This window comes from Oncorhynchus kisutch, linkage group LG2 (assembly GCF_002021735.2).
Source record: "Oncorhynchus kisutch isolate 150728-3 linkage group LG2, Okis_V2, whole genome shotgun sequence".
Taxonomy (NCBI): Eukaryota; Metazoa; Chordata; class Actinopteri; order Salmoniformes; family Salmonidae; genus Oncorhynchus; species Oncorhynchus kisutch.
The window spans coordinates 13,619,869-13,640,482 of NC_034175.2; the positions used below are offsets into that span (position 1 = coordinate 13,619,869).

General features: G+C 42.8%; 1 protein-coding gene across 1 annotated transcript in view; it reads right to left on the bottom strand.

Moving 5' to 3' along the window:
- Nucleotides 1–20,614, bottom strand: part of LOC109901020 (zinc finger protein ZFPM2-like) — a 200,440-nt gene that overhangs the window by 66,907 nt on the left and 112,919 nt on the right. The window contains exon 5 of the mRNA XM_031788026.1: nucleotides 538–649. Within this exon, the coding sequence (XP_031643886.1) occupies nucleotides 538–649 (112 nt within the window). The remainder of the gene's footprint in view (nucleotides 1–537; nucleotides 650–20,614) is intronic.

The window sequence follows — 20,614 nt, forward strand, 5'->3', positions numbered from 1 at the left end:
GTAACCTGAAGCCCAATCATGAACTATGGATGGGCAGCCATTTTGAGCTTGCCTAATAAGAGCATTCTAGCTGTATCAGACAGCAACTAAATCCCTCATTTTTATTTCAGTGTGATTCGAGACTAACAACCTCTACGGTCACACCCAGTAACCCCACATTACATAAAAAGAGAGATATGCCATTAGCAAGTTTCAGATTATCGTCTACATAATCATTTGGGGCAATTGTAATTTGTGAACAGAGAGGAATTCACTCAGACTGAGCACAAAAAGCTAATTAATATATTTACCTTGTGAAATCTAAAACCTCTGACTTTGTCACATGTTGTTTTCCTGTTCCTAATCAAGACTTGGGGTTGGTACACTAAATGACTTCAGAGGGATGTCAAAAAAAATGTTTTGGATTGAAAGACAGTGAGAGAGAGACAGACAGCAGAATTTAAGTGGGGGGATTGTGTGTCAGACAGTGTGTTTGGCTGCTGTGGTGTTGCTAGGGAGATAACAGACTGTATACAACAGTCTGGAGATTGAGCTTACCTTTGCTGTACACCACACAGTTATTTTTGTTGTCTTCTGCTCCTTGCCAAGTCACATCCAGCAGCCACCTGGGGCCCGCGCTGAGCACCACCGGTACACAGCTCTTCATCTTCTGGACAGGGACAGATAAAACACTAATCATTTGCTTATTTTGGTGATTAAACAAACAATAATTAAATAATAGCCACCATGGTATGCTTCCTCTTCTTCTCTGCAAGACATAAACAGGGTCATTCTATAAGCTAGTAGGTCCTCTTCTTGTCCCCGCAATGAGAAGATTTGGGAATTGAGAGGGTTGTGGGTGGAGGGGGTGGAGTACGGGGGGGGGGGGGGGGGGGGGGGGGCAGAGGAATGGGATCAAGGTGGTGGGGGCAGTTGGGGTAGGAGAGTGGTTGGAGTGGGGGGGGGGGCATACAGTGCTGCTAACGCCTAGTCCCTATGATCCCAATGATACAGTACCAGATCTCCCAGATTAAGATCTCGGATGCCCAGAATGCCGATGACTTTTAGAGTGAAGGAGGCGAGTGTTCTGGAGTGAACTTTAGGCACATTGTGCTGCGCTATCGCTGGGATCTCACTATTTCCTGAAACAGCCAGGGAAGAATTTAAAGAATCAGTATCCATTTCAAAGGGCGATTGAGGCTACGTCTTATAATATGCCGGCAAATTATTCTGAATGTGTAACATCATTTTTCTTCTGGGCTCGGGTCAAGCGTTGGTGCTTTAAGTTATTTGTATGGAAGGAAAACAGGGAGATAGATACTGTGGCCCCAGCTAAATGTATTCACAACCAGACATGGAGAGGGCTCGGTCAGATTGGAGAGGGCTTTCTATTTATTTTCATATGATTTTCTATTCTATTTTATTTTTTAAATGGATTTATTTTTATTTTTACAAAGGGTAATGAAAGCCAAGAGTACATCTTCAGTGCTCATGGAGAGGGTAGAAGCATCTTTCTTGGGCAGTCGTTACAGTAGCCTATTGCTAGCAGGCAAAATGTCAGTATTTCAAGGCCATTACATTTTGAACCCCCAGGCCCTCCTTCATTAGGGTGTTACAGAAATAGTTTAGTTCAGAGAAAATGGTCTGGGGTGCCATCTCTTCTCGACACTTCATTTATTCTTCCATTTGAAACAGGCTGCCATGAGACACCATCCATCTGCCTAATGCAACAGAAGAGCACAAGTCGTCACTATGTGTTTCAGATATTTATTCGGAAAGGCAGCAACAACCCTTCAAGGATAAATGCAAATGCCACTTTCACACGTTAAAGGTCTGAATTGGCACAGATACACACAAAAGATGATTTATTGTGCACGTGGGTGAAGCACACACAGAAATGTTCCGTTACTAGTGACTGAGGATTAGAGGGCTCTCTATCTTTCTGAGAAAACAGAAATTCTGTCGGCTACATTCAATAACTAAAGTGCAGACAGCATATGGGCTCTGATCTCAGTCAGTCTGTCACACACATGAAACAATATGTATGAAATGAAAAGAAAACCTCAACTCTAGTTCTTACATAGCAGCTCGAAGCAATGGTGGACTTGTGCCAGTCAGACGGATCAAACACCTAGTGAACAGCACATTGTGTCTGTTGATTTTCTCATTCCTTAATATTTAGGTATCTTATCCCACCCTGGCAGAGGAACAGAGAGAGACCTCTGTCATTTAAGCCGTCCTCTATTTCACATCTCAAATGAGCCTGACAATAAAGTCGTATATCTTCAGCGAACCTGTAAATCTTACAACCCTGTCAAAAGGAGCAAAGGAGACGGATCTGATTGTTGCTACGACGACTATCTAAAATGAGAATCGGATGAACCCTTTGTCAGATCTCCAGACTGGGGGCCATCTCTCTGATTTAGCTGTGTGAGGCTTCTTCTTCCCCTCTTCCTGTCCGTCTAGTCTATAAGGCCTTCTGGGAATTCACTATATTACACTGCCTCTCACCAGGGAAAGACTAATAATAATAATATATGGGTATAGTTTTCAACATTAGAAATATCATAAGAAAGCAAACATATTTACTGGATTACATTTCCTTTAAAATTGTATTTGAATTTGAATTATTTAAATTTACTGACATTTATTTTTGTTTCAATGTGTTTTCTTAATATAACGATTAATTGTCAAAATCGTCATAACATAACTTATTAATAAAACTAAACTTAATAAATTAACTAAATACATTTATCAAAATAATGGTCCATTTATCATATAGCTGTATTTTTCATTTTGCTGAAATTTAAATGAGCCATTCATATAAATGTACTACTCTAAATAATGACTATGCTGGGGCTCTGAAGTATTTCAGACAAAGGAATGCAGAGAAGCTGTATTCTGGGTATAACACACAATGATGTCACCAAGGGGAGGAGCATATTATCCTTAAATGAACACCCTCTTCCTATACAGTAAACACAGTGCATATGTAGTCAAAGCTTCAGACAAAGCCAGAGTGACAAGCAGAACATGTTGATTTCTCTGGAGTGAGGGGGATGTATACAAAATAAAAAACATACCCCTTTCTCTAACTACCAATCACAACTAAGGAGAGGGGGATGTATACAAAATAAAAAACATACCCCTTTCTCTAACTACCAATCACAACTAAGGAGAGGGGGATGTATACAAAATAAAAAACATACCCCTTTCTCTAACTACCAATCACAACTAAGGAGAGGGGGATGTATACAAAATAAAAAACATACCCCTTTCTCTAACTACCAATCACAACTAAGGAGAGGGGGATGTATACAAAATAAAAAACATACCCCTTTCTCTAACTACCAATCACAACTAAGGAGAGGGGGATGTATACAAAATAAAAAACATACCCCTTTCTCTAACTACCAATCACAACTAAGGAGAGGGGGATGTATACAAAATAAAAACATACCCCTTTCTCTAACTACCAATCACAACTAAGGAGAGGGGGATGTATACAAAATAAAAACATACCCCTTTCTCTAACTACCAATCACAACTAAGGAATGTGACGTACAACAGTGACTCTTACCTGTTCCACTTCCTCATGAATAAATGTATTCAGAGCAGCAAATAATACTGACCCCTATTGGATATTACAACATCAACCCCACCGGCTTTAAAATCCATTGCCACATAGAATAAGGTTTCATTCAGACTAATATTAAGACTAGCTATTCTACAGATCAGAGGACTCTGAATTTTATTGACAGTGATTAAGAGTGTCCACCACCATTCACAGAAATTAAAATAGGTGGATTTACTAATCCAATCAGATCAAGTAACAAAAAGTAGAAACAATTGTAATGTTCAAATTTGAAAAAGTATGAATTAACTCTGTCCCTACATGTTGTTTCTTCAATCAAATAAAACAGGGACATTTGAAGTATCTACATTAAATTAGATGGAAAATAAATAGGACAAAATGTGTCACTTTATAAAGTAAAGTCATGGATAAGTGTTCAAAACCATCCACCCTTCCTCCTCATGGTGTGTTGTGGTATATCCACCCTTCCTCCTCATGGTGTGTTGTGGTATATCCACCCTTCCTCCTCACGGTGTGTTGTGGTTTATCCACCCTTCCTCCTCATGGTGTGTTGTGGTTTATCCACCCTTCCTCCTCATGGTGTGTTGTGGTATATCCACCCTTCCTCCTCATGGTGTGTTGTGGTATATCCACCCTTCCTCCTCATGGTGTGTTGTGGTATATCCACCCTTCCTCCTCATGGTGTGTTGTGGTATATCCACCCTTCCTCCTCATGGTGTGTTGTGGTTTATCCACCCTTCCTCCTCATGGTGTGTTGTGGTTTATCCACCCTTCCTCCTCATGGTGTGTTGTGGTATATCCACCCTTCCTCCTCATGGTGTGTTGTGGTATATCCACCCTTCCTCCTCATGGTGTGTTGTGGTATATCCACCCTTCCTCCTCATGGTGTGTTGTGGTTTATCCCCCCTTCCTCCTCATGGTGTGTTGTGGTTTATCCACCCTTCCTCCTCATGGTGTGTTGTGGTATATCCACCCTTCCTCCTCATGGTGTGTTGTGGTTTATCCACCCTTCCTCCTCATGGTGTGTTGTGGTTTATCCACCCTTCCTCCTCATGGTGTGTTGTGGTATATCCACCCTTCCTCCTCATGGTGTGTTGTGGTATATCCACCCTTCCTCCTCATGGTGTGTTGTGGTATATCCACCCTTCCTCCTCATGGTGTGTTGTGGTATATCCACCCTTCCTCCTCATGGTGTGTTGTGATTTATCCACCCTTCCTCCTCATGGTGTGTTGTGGTTTATCCACCCTTCCTCCTCATGGTGTGTTGTGGTATATCCACCCGTCCTCCTCATGGTGTGTTGTGGTATATCCACCCTTCCTCCTCATGGTGTGTTGTGGTTTATCCACCCTTCCTCCTCATGGTGTGTTGTGGTATATCCACCCTTCCTCCTCATGGTGTGTTGTGGTTTATCCACCCTTCCTCCTCATGGTGTGTTGTGGTATATCCACCCTTCCTCCTCATGGTGTGTTGTGGTTTATCCACCCTTCCTCCTCATGGTGTGTTGTGGTATATCCACCCTTCCTCCTCATGGTGTGTTGTGGTTTATCCACCCTTCCTCCTCATGGTGTGTTGTGGTTTATCCACCCTTCCTCCTCATGGTGTGTTGTGGTATATCCACCCTTCCTCCTCATGGTGTGTTGTGGTATATCCACCCTTCCTCCTCATGGTGTGTTGTGGTTTATCCACCCTTCCTCCTCATGGTGTGTTGTGGTTTATCCACCCTTCCTCCTCATGGTGTGTTGTGGTTTATCCAATCTTCCTCCTCATGGTGTGTTGTGGTATATCCACCCTTCCTCCTCATGGTGTGTTGTGGTATATCCACCCTTCCTCCTCATGGTGTGTTGTGGTATATCCACCCTTCCTCCTCATGGTGTGTTGTGGTATATCCACCCTGTTCCCTCACTCCAGTGGTTTCAATACTCTCCCAGGTTTTTTTTCTGAGCCCTGTTACCGTTCAACCAACGTGTAAAAGATACAGTTACCAAAACAGTGTAGTCAGCGAGGAAGTGATTACAAACTGATGCTCCAAATTCGCTATAAAATGAAAATCAATATTTCCACAAGTTGCTGCAACATAAAAGATAACCTTCATTGATTTTTCTAGACTTAGGCCTCTGTGATAAAATCTAATATAAATTTTCAGCCACACGGATTTGGATCAGAGCGAAGAGCAGGGGCTGAGCGATAAGTTCCATTGCACATCTCTCATAGTGGATTTTTCCTCCTTCCTTCCAAAGGCAGAGCCCTAGCTATTTATAATTGGCACTGTGTGAGGAAAAGCTTCTATCAGGAATCTGTTCTAATTTTTATTACTGAGAAGCTAAAGCCTGTTCCAGATAATTTGGAATTTTCAGGGGAATTGTGATGGAGTTGATGGCAGGCTCCAGACAGGAGCTAACCTGTAATAGCCTCTGTGGCTGGGCTGATTAAATGTTGCCATAGATGAAAGACCTGCCATCACCGCAATAAATTAACCAATCACACAAATCCCAAGTCACTACTAATCCCTCCTTGATACCATGATCCTCAGATCAGCTGAAGGAGGTGAGGAAGAAAGTGGCTTGTGACACTCAGCTTCCTCCTAACTCCCTGGTTTCCTGTGTAAACAAGCTAATGATATCACCACTGACCATTTCACCACCACTGGGCAACTCTTAACCCGCTTCACGGTCAGGCCAGGGGAAATCGATATCAATTCTTGGTGGGAATGATTCTTTCCTCATCTTTTTTTCTACCAAGGTCACAAATGTAGTACTGTATCTATCCTGATCCCCAACTGTAGAGAAATCAAACCCAGTTTTAGTCTGAGCATCTTTACAATATTTTCTACTTGTTGTTTTGCTTAAAAAGGTCCACTGTATATCCAGTAGCCATGGATATTAAAAACACTACCGTATGAAAGACTAAATGTGCTCTGAATCATAATACAAATATATATATATATTTTATTTTATTTTATTTTTTATAGCATTTTACTTAGAAAATACACTTTTCAGTTGTTTATATTTCAATAATTTGTATTCGGTTCCTTAAATGAAACTAGTCCTTAAGTTCAGTATAAATATCATTTTTTTTCTTCAGTGAAAAACGTAAATAGTAGAAAAAGCAGCAGGTTTCATTCCTTCAGTTCATCTCTCTGTGTTTTACACTCCCACACACAGGGCTTGACCCAGCGTTCCAATTTTAACAACATGCCACTAATAGTTTTGATGTGTCATGTCCATATAAGACTCGGGTTGGCCCTTTATATGAAATGAAGGGCAGAAAAGCTTATGGATGTGTTATGTCAAGTTTCTACATGATATGTTACTGCGGTGGAGGTATATAGGGATAAAGGATTTGCACCTGTTTACAGCATACTACAGCACACACCTTGATAACGTCCATTGCAATTAGTTGTTCACCACGATGAAACAAATTGCATGTGGTCAACTGGAAATTTCATTAGAGGAGATTTTCCTCTAGCCCTCGTTATCTCATTCCCATATTAATATTTCTTTAGCCTCAAGGACGGATGTCTTGCCAGGGTCTTTCTGTCGAAATAAATGGCCAAAACCCTTTCTCTTTCAATCCATCTCCAAGTTTCTCTGCATGTATAGAAGCTCATATTCAGTATATAGATATTTATGTATATTTTCCTTTAATTTAACCCTAAATAAAACACGATTATCTGTCAACATCCCACATGAACTGGGAAATGCTTCCAATGCATCCATTTCTCAGGTCTCATTTCAAGCCATTCTCTCCATCTCCAACGGTAGTATAGTTACATCTGCCCCAATAACATGATTCAGTGCCTTCATGTAGCTTTCTTTCTCTCTCTCTCTCCCTACAGTAGCATCTGCTATTGGGAGACTAAATAACAGAAATATGCAAAAATTCGACACTAATTCCCTGTAGAGATAGATCTTGGCTGCTGCCCTGTCAAAAATCAGAGCATTTCGATATGAAATGAGGCAAGCTGCTCTAATCATTTCTGCATTTCAAATTGGATCACTGGCTCAATCGCTTGGCTTTTAAACTGCTTGCCTAAGAGCAAATGTGAGGTGGGAGATAATTCGGCAGAAATCTTCTCCCTCCCTGCGCTCGCTCTGTGCTGCAGTTAGTTTACTGCTTGAGTGCAAAATAAGGCTTTTTTCTTTTCTACCCCCCTCCTCCCCACACACACATCTTTCTCTTTTCAACTTTGTTAAATTCTGTTCCTGGAATCTTTAAAAGGACACCAATCACTCTGCCTTTAGTTGTTGTTGCTATAATGGCAGCTACCATTGCTGTGCCTTTAGTTTGTAGATCATGGCAGCCATGGGAAATATACATACAGTATTTGATCAATTAAATGACATCCTATCTGTTCTTACTTATTTGAATGTATCTATCTGTTCGTGATTGTAACCACATATGGACAATAAGGGACCTTGAGTCTTAGATACCACATTGAGTGTATGTTGATTGATCATAACAATATGACAGCAAAAAGGAGTGAGTGAGGGAAAGCAATGAGTTCCAAGCATCCTCCATTCTCCCAAACCTCCAGGCAGTAAGAGCTGCTCCAACTCCAAACCCATCCAGTGTAGTGGAAGATCTACCTGCCCTCCAGACAAGTTCTCTCTCTCTCTCTCTCTCTCTCTTGGAATGGGAGGAGTTATGTGAGGAAGTAGATATGGGAGGTTTGATGAACAATATGTTTAAATGACAATTTAAAAATAATAAAAATAACTAAACCACATCAGCAATGCAATATCTTATGATCATCTCCTCCTTACTGCAACAGACAAACTACGGGCCTTTGACATATTCTGGTCTATTGTCCCTGTTCACCAACCAGTTGTTTGGCTGAAGTGGACGTTTCATTCAAATTCATATGTTAATCCATGAACTGCAAGTTGCAGATACAGAATAGAATGTGTAGCCTATGTATCATTATTTGACGTAGGGAAGAAAGAGAACATAGAATGTGTAATGCACTTCACTACATAATAATGACTAGGAGGTACACATCCTGTACACGCACGTCTTTCTTCTGTTTGGCTTCGGTCAGAGAAATAACACTGAACGCCTCAGTTCTCGCTATTTGAATTCAATTGGGGACTTGTTTGATCTTTGCATGTAACTTAGGGCTCGGCTCCTGGAGCCATGAGAAACTATGTGAGCACATAATAGAGAAGCGACAGCCAGCGATGTGTTCACCTGTATGGTACATTACTGTTCCCCCAGGGTCACTGAACCAGCCAGGTGGCTCATACTCCGGACAGCTCCACTTTAAACACACAGGAATAAACACACGGAGGGGCCTTTGTTCAAAGACGACATGAAGAGACAAAGTCTATCAGCCATTAAGGTCACAAGCTATCCCTCCACACATAAACACAGACCTAGGAGCAGTCAGAAGTCAGTGAAGACAAACAATCACATTCAAGGCAAGATGATGCTTGAATAAAGCCCGGATAAACCTCAATTCCCCTTTAAGGTACAGCCTTGGATTTTAATACGTTCCTTTGAACTCTTATTTCTTCTCTGTGAAGTCAGAAATCACGTGGCATTATATTTCAGGAAGCTGTTTTGCACAACCCTCTTGGCCATCCCTGAACCGCAGAAAAATCCTTACCTACTGATATTTGAATAATGATTTGATTGTATACCTATGACACAGAAACATAATCATTTGATTGTATACCTAGGACACAGAAACATAATCATTTGATTGTATACCTATGACACAGAAACATAATCATTTGATTGTATACCTAGGACACAGAAACATAATCATTTGATTGTATACCTAGGACACAGAAACATAATCATTTGATTGTATACCTAGGACACAGAAACATAATCATTTGATTGTATACCTAGGACACAGAAACATAATCATTTGATTGTATACCTAGGACACAGAAACATAATCATTTGATTGTATACCTAGGACACAGAAACATAATCATTTGATTGTATACCTAGGACACAGAAACATAATCATTTGATTGTATACCTAGGACACAGAAACATAATCATTTGATTGTATACCTAGGACACAGAAACATAATCATTTGATTGTATACCTAGGACACAGAAACAATCTTTTGATTGTACACCTAGGACACAGAAACATAATTATTTGATTGTATACCTAGGACACAGAAACAATCATTTGATTGTATACCTATGACACAGAAACATAATCATTTGATTGTACACCTATGCCACAGAAACAGTTTGATTCTCGCGTGCACTTTAGAGAAATGGGGGTCTTAATAAATCCCCTTTAAAGACCGGCCATATTTACACTGAGGTAGGTAAATAAGATAAAGATGGTGAACTTGCCCCCACTAAATGTATTAGACGTGAACTCCCTTATCACAGTCTCAGCACACGGACTGTTAAAGGATGGGATTCCAGGACGGGATATGGTCTTTGTTACCCAATTAGTTTCCTGACGACCCTGTGGTGTAATATTCCTGTTTTGACAGCCTCATAAACCCACACACACAAACACACACACACACTGCTATGTGCTGGACCACCAGGCCTGTGAAGCCGACACTGTCCAGGCCTCCTCTCCTCTTGTCTTATCTGGGTTCTTTATCTCAAAACCTCCGCTGCTAGAAGACCCATGTGACCACCGACCAAATCAGCATTCTTCACGGAATACTGTCATTTTCTGCTGTTCATCCATCTGGAGTCATTTGACAGGGTTTTGTCTTTGGGCTTTGGTGGGCCCCGAGCCAGGCTAGCAAGGCTGGGGTGCTGGAATACTGGGGGGCTGGAGGCCGGGACAGGGCGGACTTATCAGAGGCCGGCAGCAGGGATTCGCTCTCGTTGGAGGAGGTGAAGCAAGCAAAGCCTCCACTGTGTTCCTAGACTCCTCCACCAGAGCAACCAAGAGGAAAGAGAATGCAGCAGCCCAGCCTAACCTAACCTCGAGTAGAGACTTAGGCTAAGTCCTAAATGGCACCCTATGCATTCCTTATATAGTGCACTACTTTTCACCATGGCTGATGTAGTGCACTATATAGGGAATAAGGTGCAATTTCAGAGTGGGTCTTAAGAGTGGCCTGGTTTACGTGTGGGGAGATGTGATGTGGTGGCAGCATGCTATAAATAATGGATGGCATCAGTGGCATGGCATCAAAGGGTCCTGAAAACATCAAGCAGCCTACATGTTATGATGCTTTCTTAAAGATATCTTTTTAAAGCATTTATTCTTTGTTCAGACAGATTAGAAACAGCGGGGGAGACAGATTAACAGGAGACAAAGTGGGAAGACGGGGATTGAACCCCGTTCTCTACAGTACCTACTGTAGACCAGCAGACCATGGGGCCTGCACGTAATGATGTATTCCAGTGGGATGAGAAACATAGTTGTCGAGGACTGAAAGTTCTCCACAATACTGATAACATAATGATAAGGATGAGGAAGCACTGTAACATGTGTTTTAGGTCATTATAGACGAGACAGAGTATGTGTGTGTGTGTGTGTGTGTGTGTGTGTGTGTGTGTGTTGACCGCTGAAGGGAATGATGGTCAGTACTCTAAAACTTTAACCAGCACCATAAATAACTTTAGTCCCCACTGTAATGTACAATACTATCAGGAGTTTGCAAATGGAAACAATCAAGGATTATCTGGAGCACTTCTCAGGGAAGTACTGCCATGACAGAGACAGATGGCAAAGCAGCTGGCACCACTCAACTTCTTTTCACTTTTCTGTTTTCCCTCCAACTACAATGGAGGTCTGTTGTGTATGTTAATGGATATCTACTCTTTCGTTTGACATAGACACTCACATTAACTTTTCTGAGTTACACACTATGACTTTTCTCAAAGGTTTAGGAATGTGAATTAATGTTTCCGCTAGATTGGGTACTTGTTGGTTAATGATGTGTTGTAGACACAGTGTACCGACAGACAGTTTAGAACGATTTAGATCAAGTTTTAAAAAATCCTTCTTTTACAGGATGCAATATATCTTGCCGAATGAATCAAATATTCCTGAATGTTCATGTCCATATCAGGTGTTGAATTATGTTTATTGAGGAGGATAAGCATTCTACACCTCTGTACTGCATGTTATACACAGACTGCACAAAACATTAAGAACACCTTCCTAACATTAAGTCGCACCCCCTATTGCCCTCAGAACAGCCTCAATTCATCGGGGCATGGACACAGCAAGGTGTCGAAAGCGTTCCACAGGGATACTAGCCCATGTTGACTCCAATGCTTGAAACAGGTGTGCCAAGGTGGCTGGATGTCATTTGGGTGGAGGATCATTTTTGATACACACGGGAAACTGTTGAGCATGAAAAACCCAGCATCAATGCAGTTCTTGACACACTCAAACCGGTGCACCTAGCACCTACACCATACCCCGTTCAAAGGCACTTAAATCTTCTGTCTTGTCCATTAACATTCTGAAGGACACACATACACAATCCATCTCGATTAACCCAAGGCTTTAACCTGTCTCCTCCCCTTCATCTACACTGATTGAAGTGGATTTAATAAGTGACATCAATAAGGGATCATAGCTTTCACCTAGATTCACCTGGTCAGTTTATGTCATGGGAAGAGTTGTTCCTAATGTTTTGTACACTCAGCGTATGTTCTCATTCTCTCTCTCTCTCTCTCAATTCAATTCAATTCAATTCAAGGGCTTTATTGGCATGGGAAACATGTGTTAACATTGCCAAAGCAAGTGAGGTAGACAACATACAAAGTGAATATATAAAGTGAAAAACAACAGAAATTAACAGTAAACATTACACATACAGAAGTTTCAAAACAGTAAAGACATTACAAATGTCATATTATATATATATACAGTGTTCTAACAATGTACAAATGGCTAAAGGACACAAGATAAAATAAATAAGCATAAATATGGGTTGTATTTACAATGGTGTTTGTTCTTCACTGGTTGCCCTTTTCTCGTGGCAACAGGTCACAAATCTTGCTGCTGTGATGGCACACTGTGGAAGTTCACCCAGTAGATATGGGAGTTTTTCAAAATTGGATTTGTTTTCGAATTCTTTGTGGATCTGTGTAATCTGAGGGAAATATGTCTCTCTAATATGGTCATACATTGGGCAGGAGGTTAGGAAGTGCAGCTCAGTTTCCACCTCATTTTGTGGGCAGTGAGCACATAGCCTGTCTTCTCTTGAGAGCCAAGTCTGCCTACGGCGGCCTTTCTCAATAGCAAGGCTATGCTCACTGAGTCTGTACATAGTCAAGGCTTTCCTTAATTTTGGGTCAGTCACAGTGGTCAGGTATTCTGCCGCTGTGTACTCTCTGTGTAGGGCCAAATAGCATTCTAGTGTGCTCAGTTTTTTTGTTAATTCTTTCCAATGTGTTGGGTAGTTATCTTTTTGTTTTCTCATGATTTGGTTGGGTCTAATTGTGCTGCTGTCCTGGGGCTCTGTAGTGTGTGTTTGTGTTTGTGAACAGAGCCCCAGGACCAGCTTGCTTAGGGGACTCTTCTCCAGGTTCATCTCTCTGTAGGTGATGGCTTTGTTATGGAAGGTTTGTGAATCGCTTCCTTTTAGGTGGTTGTAGAATTTAACAGCTCTCTGGATTTTGATAATTAGTGGGTATCGGCCTAATTCTGCTCTGCATGCATTATTTGGTGTTCTACGTTGTACACAGAGGATATTTTTGCAGAATTCTGTGTGCAGAGTCTCAATTTGGTGTTTGTCCCATTTTGTGAAGTCTTGGTTGGTGAGCGGACCCCAGACCTCACAACCATAAAGGGCAATGGGCTCTATGACTGATTCAAGTATTTTTAGCCAGATCCTAATTGGTATGTTGAAATGTATGTTTCTTTTGATGGCATAGAATGCCCTTCTTGCCTTGTCTCTCAGATCGTTCACAGCTTTGTGGAAGTTACCTGTGGTGCTGATGTTTAGGCCAAGGTATGTATAGTTTTTTGTGTGCTTTAGGGCAACAGTGTCTAGATGGAATTTGTATTTGTGGTCCTGGTGACTGGACCTTTTTTGGAACACCATTATTTTGGTCTTACTGAGATTTACTGTCAGGGCCCAGGTCTGACAGAATCTGTGCATAAGATCTAGGTGCTGCTGTAGGCCCTCCTTGGTTGGTGACAGAAGCACCAGATCATCAGCAAACAGCAGACATTTGACTTTGGATTCTAGCAGGGGGAGGCCGGGTGCTGCAGACTTTTCTAGTGCCCTCGCCAATTCGTTGATATATATGTTGAAGAGGGTGGGGCTTAAGCTGCATCCCTGTCTAACCCCATGACCCTGTGTGAAGAAATGTGTGTGTTTTTTGCCAATTTTAACCGCACACTTGTTGTTTGTGTACATGGATTTTATAATGTCGTATGTTTTACCCCCAACACCACTTTCCATCAGTTTGTATAGCAGACCCTCATGCCAGATTGAGTCGAAGGCTTTTTTGAAATCAACAAAGCATGAGAAGACGTTGCCTTTGTTTTGGTTTGTTTGATTGTCAATTAGGGTGTGCAGGGTGAATACATGGTCTGTTGTACGGTAATTTGGTAAAAAGCCAATTTGACATTTGCTCAGTACATTGTTTTCATTGAGGAAATGTACGAGTCTGCTGTTAATAATAATGCAGAGGATTTTCCCATGGTTACTGTTGACACATATTCCACGGTAGTTATTGGGGTCAAATTTGTCTCCACTTTTGTGGATTGGGGTGATCAGTCCTTGGTTCCAAATATTGGGGAAGATGCCAGAGCTAAGTATGATGTTAAAGAGTTTTAGTATAGCCAATTGGAATTTGTTGTCTGTATATTTGATCATTTCATTGAGGATACCATCAACACCACAGGCCTTTTTGGGTTGGAGGGTTTTTATTTTGTCCTGTAACTCTTTCAATGTAATTGGAGAATCCAGTGGGTTCTGGTAGTCTTTAATAGTTGATTCTAAGATCTGTGTTTGATCATGTATATGTTTTTGCTCTTTATTCTTTGTTATAGAGCCAAAAAGATTGGAGAAGTGGTTTACCCATACATCTCCATTTTGGATAGATAATTCTTCGTGTTGTTGTTTGTTTAGTGTTTTCCAATTTTCCCAGAAGTGGTTAGAGTCTATGGATTCTTCAATTGCATTGAGCTGATTTCTGACATGCTGTTCCTTCTTTTTCCGTAGTGTATTTCTGTATTGTTTTAGTGATTCACCATAGTGAAGGCGTAGACTCAGGTTTTCCGGGTCTCTATGTTTTTGGTTGGACAGGTTTCTCAATTTCTTTCTTAGATTTTTGCATTCTTCATCAAACCATTTGTCATTATTGTTAATTTTCTTCGGTTTTCTATTTGAGATTTTTAGATTTGATAGGGAAGCTGAGAGGTCAAATATACTGTTAAGATTTTCTACTGCCAAGTTTACACCTTCACTATTACAGTGGAACGTTTTACCCAGGAAATTGTCTAAGAGGGATTGAATTTGTTGTTGCCTAATTGTTTTTTGGTAGGTTTCCAAACTGCATTCCTTCCATCTATAGCATTTCTTAATGTTACTCAGTTCCTTTGGCTTTGATGCCTCATGATTGAGTATTGCTCTGTTTAAGTAGACTGTGATTTTGCTGTGGTCTGATAGGGGTGTCAGTGGGCTGACTGTGAACGCTCTGAGAGACTCTGGGTTGAGGTCAGTGATAAAGTAGTCTACAGTACTACTGCCAAGAGATGAGCTATAGGTGTACCTACCTCTCTCTCTCTCTCTCTCTCTCTCTCTCTCTCTCTCTCTCTCTCTCTCTCTCTCTCTCTCTCTCTCTCTCTCTCTCTCTCTCTCTCTCTCTCTCTATCTCTCTCTATCTATCTAAATTGGCATATCTATTTGAAGCCCCAACTCAACATAAAAAGCGTCTGTTCTCACTGTAACATTTAGTGTACAGATCCATTCCCTGTATGTATAGTGAGATTGAGTAAACTATGTAGCCATCACAGCAGGGCTGCAAGGCACAAAGCAAGTCAGTGAATTCTGCCTTCCTTATCTGGGGACCAGCCATATCTGTTTGTGGTGATGGAAGGACAGGAGAATGTCAGGTTCACTTGTAGATCAAGTCAACCATGCATTATCTCAAACAGTGGAGATCAGCCCCAACAGCCCCAACCCCAGTAGCACTGAGCAGCACTGAGCCCTTCACAGCTAATACACCACGGCATGGCCACAGGATGGATCCCAGCAGAGCACAGAGAGAGGAGCCATAGAAAGGAGCTTAGAAAGACACCAAACAATGGCCCCGGGGCCTGGGCACCCCCCTCTGACACAGGTCATAACCCTAGTCTCCATTCGACTCACAAGTATGCCTAACCAAGCGTTGTTGTCAGATCTTTGTCATCGAGCTGATGGTTTAGACTGAGAGAGGGATGAATTCAGTGGAATACGTGTTTTCTTTATCAAAATAATGCGGTATAACGTGAACTCTTTAATGTGTGTGCTGATCAATAACAGTGGTGATAGAAATGTGTGGCGCAGTGAATGTCAGAGAGACCGCCAGATAATTACCATTTTACCCATCTGAAGAGACCCCAGTCTTAATATTGGTTTAAGCCCAAGAAATAATTGATGCATGCAATCACAAATTGGTTCCCAGCCTAAAATTTAGGACCATTATTTCATTAGATGGAGCCACATTTTTTATGCCAAAATTATTTGTGTGTCCAACATAGAAATTCAAATCCGGTTAGTGCAGATAATTGTCTGGTTTTACCAACCACATCCAAGAGGGTATTACTTTCAGACAGAAAGGATAGGTCGACTTTATATACAAAATACAAGAAATCAAATACATTGTTGTCTTTTGGTTATTTCTTAGTGTGCTGTATGGTGCTGTGGCAGTCAGTGTGTTGCCAGTAAGCAGTAGCAGAGAGGTGGTGTACTGTAACTACTATCTCATGGGGTGTCTTCTTGCATATGCAATTGGATGTTATACTGTAAATAATTGCCTGGGCATGTGCCAGTGTGATGATGATGATGATGAGTTGTGTGCTTGCATGTGTGTGCATGCTTACGTGTGAGTGTGAGTATGCGTTTATATGCATGCGAGTACATGTGTGTGGGCGCACACCCGCATGCGCGCAGACCTCTGTGTGCACGTCTGCCCCATCCGTACTCCACTCTCAAGTCCCACTGATTCTCCTTTCCAGCCATGTTGAATCCTCTTTCCTTATCAGGCTCGCCCAGGCCTGCATCAGGCTCTCCTTGCTATGACAGAGGCTACAACAATAGGCCTGCGATACCGCTGCTTAGCGCTGCGTTTCGAAGGGGAAACCTGCCACGGGCGCAGATTAACAACAACACACACACACAAAAAATAGATTGCAGCCTCCAAAACAAAACATTTTTCAGAATGCCTTCTCTTGATTAATGAAGCAATGACAAGAAGAAAAATATAATTTCGGAGCAGAAAAATCCGCGCCACCACTTGTTCAAGTTTAGGGGGTAGCTAACAATAAACATATTGACGGGAGAGGGTGGGAACCGGGAGGAGATAAATGTCTGAGTGATGGCTTGAATCATTTCTGTGCTTTTTTTGGAGCATGGACGGCAGGACCTCATTTCTCACCTTGTTCTAAATGACACTATAAAACCCCTCCTGGGCCAGACAGACACCACCTCTCTCCCAGCTGCAAATTAGGACAGTATCTTGTCATTTCCCCTTTTGTCTCCACTCTCTAGGTAAGACTCTCTGTTCACAACCAAAAGGAGAGTCTACTCTTCTCAGAAAACACACATAATACTACTGACGATAAAGAATACTGTAGCAGCTAGCCTCAATCACATGGTTGCAGTATATAATACACATATTTCTGACAAAATTCATGATAGAAACGTAGAACCTATTTTTAAGAACTGTGAAACTAAAACAATGTCTTAATATCTTAATGTGAACACAAACATTGTTAAGAACATGACACAGTGTTTCTCTCTGCCCTCTGCCTCACATGGGACAACATTTCCACTGCCAGCTGCTTCCCTGATGTGGATTCCTGTCTCTCCACTCAGAAACACATCACACCGGATGATATATCACGGACAATATAGCTTACAATATACAAAAACATTGTCTCTTGTTCTTTTTCATTTCCTTCTGATATATAAGGCACAACAACAACAAATGTAGTGTTCCCAGGATATGGCCAATAATGATATAAACTCACCTGCCTCCTGTTTTCTGTCTGTTTTAGGGGTTGCCCTCAATACGTACACTGTCCTAAATATCTTTGCATCACTACCAACTGAGGGCTCAAGTAAAAAGATCAGCAGTCACTGAACCCAGGCCTTACAATAGACCTTTATAATGAGCATGATGAGCATAGAGCAGGAGGCTCCAGCCTCAGTAACACACATCTAGAACAGACAGGCCTCCAAATCCACAGCTTATTATTAGCCTGAATCAATTATCAACACCTAGAGACAGAACCCAGCTAACCATCACACTGGGGCCTACTCTGGCCCAGCCGTGGGCCTTTTTTCACATCCTGTCCCGCTTTGTGTAATTACTACTTTTAAGACACCTGCTACTCAATAGCTTCGACACAGACGTGTCATTTAGCCCCCGATTGCAGACATTTATGTCTCAGTGTCACTATTCATTTGGGTTAATTTGGGAGTGTTGGCTGGTTGGGCCGTGCGTGTCTGGGTTGGGCTGGCTGAATGTGCTTGTCGCTCACCTGCTTGTGTGGAGGGGCTGGCTGGTGTAATTGGAGCTTAATAGTCTGATTGATCAGGGGAAGAAGTGAGAGAAGTGAAGGATGAGGCTGAGCGCTGGCAGCTCCATCAGTCAGATAGGAGAAGAGAGAGAGAAAAACAGGGTACTGACAAGCTGGGGTTGCAGCTTTGGACAGCTCACTTTCTATCTCTGTCTGGGCTCTCGCTCAATGGTCTCTTATTCTCTCTCTGGGCCCTCTCCCTCTCCCACTCTCTCTCATCTCTCTCCCTCTATCTCTCTTCTCTGGGCCCTGTGCCTCTCCCTCCCTCTATCCCTCTGGGCCATCTGCCTCTCTCTCTGGGCCCTCTCCCTCTCTCTTGTCTCTCTCTCTCCCTCTATCTCTCTTCTCTGGGCCCTGTGCCTCTCCCTCCCTCTATCTCTCTGGGCCCTCTGCCTCTCTCTCTGGGCCCTCTCCCTCTCTCTTGTCTCTCTCCCTCTATCTCTCTTCTCTGGGCCCTGTGCCTCTCCCTATCTCTTGTCACTCTCCCTCTATCTCTCTGGGCCCTCTCCCTCCCTCTCTCTCTCTGTGCCCTCTCCCTCTCCTTCACACACTACACAATACTCCAACACTAGTCAGTTACTTTGTTTAGACTTCAGTCCTTGTGTACTTCTGGGATAAATCATTTACTGAGAGAACATTCTATTTCTATGGTTGATACAACATACACACGAGAACCTAAAATCAGTTCAATGTATTCCATCATTAAAGTACCACTTATATTTATTTATTTGAAGACAATATCAACTAGGAAAGGGGGGGGGGGGCATTTAGACCTAGTGTGATCATCTAACACTGATAAAGCATGAAGAACAACTTTGGTTGGAGTGTCTAACCAGAGGTGTGTGTGTGTTAACAAGTTCCTATAGCAGCAGCAGGCTGTGTGTGGATAGCTACAGCACCTCACAACAAACCCAGCACCCCTGCGGCCTGGGGCTGCTGCCACGGCCTTCCATCAGCTGTGAAATCTGCTTTCCTCTTTGATAAAGGCTGGAGATGTAACCCGATCTCTGTCCTACAGATGTCTAGATTACCTGTCATGCTCTTCCCCCCTGTTTTTCCTCTCTCACTTTCCTCTTGTCTGTTAGTCCCGCCTTGACAACTGTAATGCACCACTATTTTCCCCCAGCATCATCCATCACTCCCTAGCCATAGAGACCCAGAGTAGACCCATAGAGACCCACAGCAGACTCACAGTATACCCATAGAGAGCCACAGCAGACCCACAGCAGACCCAGAGTAGACCCATAGAGACCCACAGCAGACTCACAGTATACCCATAGAGAGCCACAGCAGACCCACAGCAGACCCAGAGTAGACCCATAGAGACCCACAGCAGACTCACAGTATACCCATAAAGAGCCACAGCAGACCCACAGCAGACCCAGAGTAGACCCATAGAGACCCACAGCAGACTCACAGTATACCCATAGAGAGCCACAGCAGACCCACAGCAGACCCACAGTATACCCATAGAGAGCCACAGCAGACCCACAGTAGACCCATAGAGACCGACAGCAGATCCACAGTAGACCCATAGAGACCCACAGCAGACCCACAGTATACCCATAGAGAGCCACAGCAGACCCACAGTAGACCCATAGAGAGCCACAGCAGACCCACAGTAGACCCATAGAGAGCCACAGCAGACCCACAGTAGACCCATAGAGAGCCACAGCAGACCCACAGTAGACCCATAGAGACCCACAGCAGACCCACAGTAGACCCATAGAGAGCCACAGCAGACCCACAGTATACCCATAGAGACCGGCAGCAGACCCACAGTAGACCCATAGAGACCGACAGCAGACCCTGAGTAGACCCATAGAGACCCACAGCAGACCCACAGTAGACCCATAGAGAGCCACAGGAGATCCACAGTATACCCATAGAGACCCACAGCAGACCCACAGTAGACCCATAGAGACTCACAGAGACCCACAGTAGATCCACAGTAGACCCATAGAGACCCACAGTAGACCCATAGAGACCCACAGTAGACCCATAGAGACCCACAGTAGACCCATAGAGACCCACAGTAGACCCACAGCAGACCCATAGAGACCTACAGTAGACCCACAGTCGACACATAGAGACCCACAGTAGACCCATAGAGACCCACAGTAGACCCACAGTAGTCCCACAGTAGACCCATAGAGACCCACAGTAGACCCATAGAGACTAACAGTAGACCCATAGAGAGCCACAGTAGACTCACAGTAGACCCATAGAGAGCCACAGTAGACCCATAGAGAGCCACAGTAGACCCATAGAGAGCCACAGTAGACCCATAGAGACCCACAGTAGACCCATAGAGACTAACAGTAGACCCATAGAGACCCACAGTAGA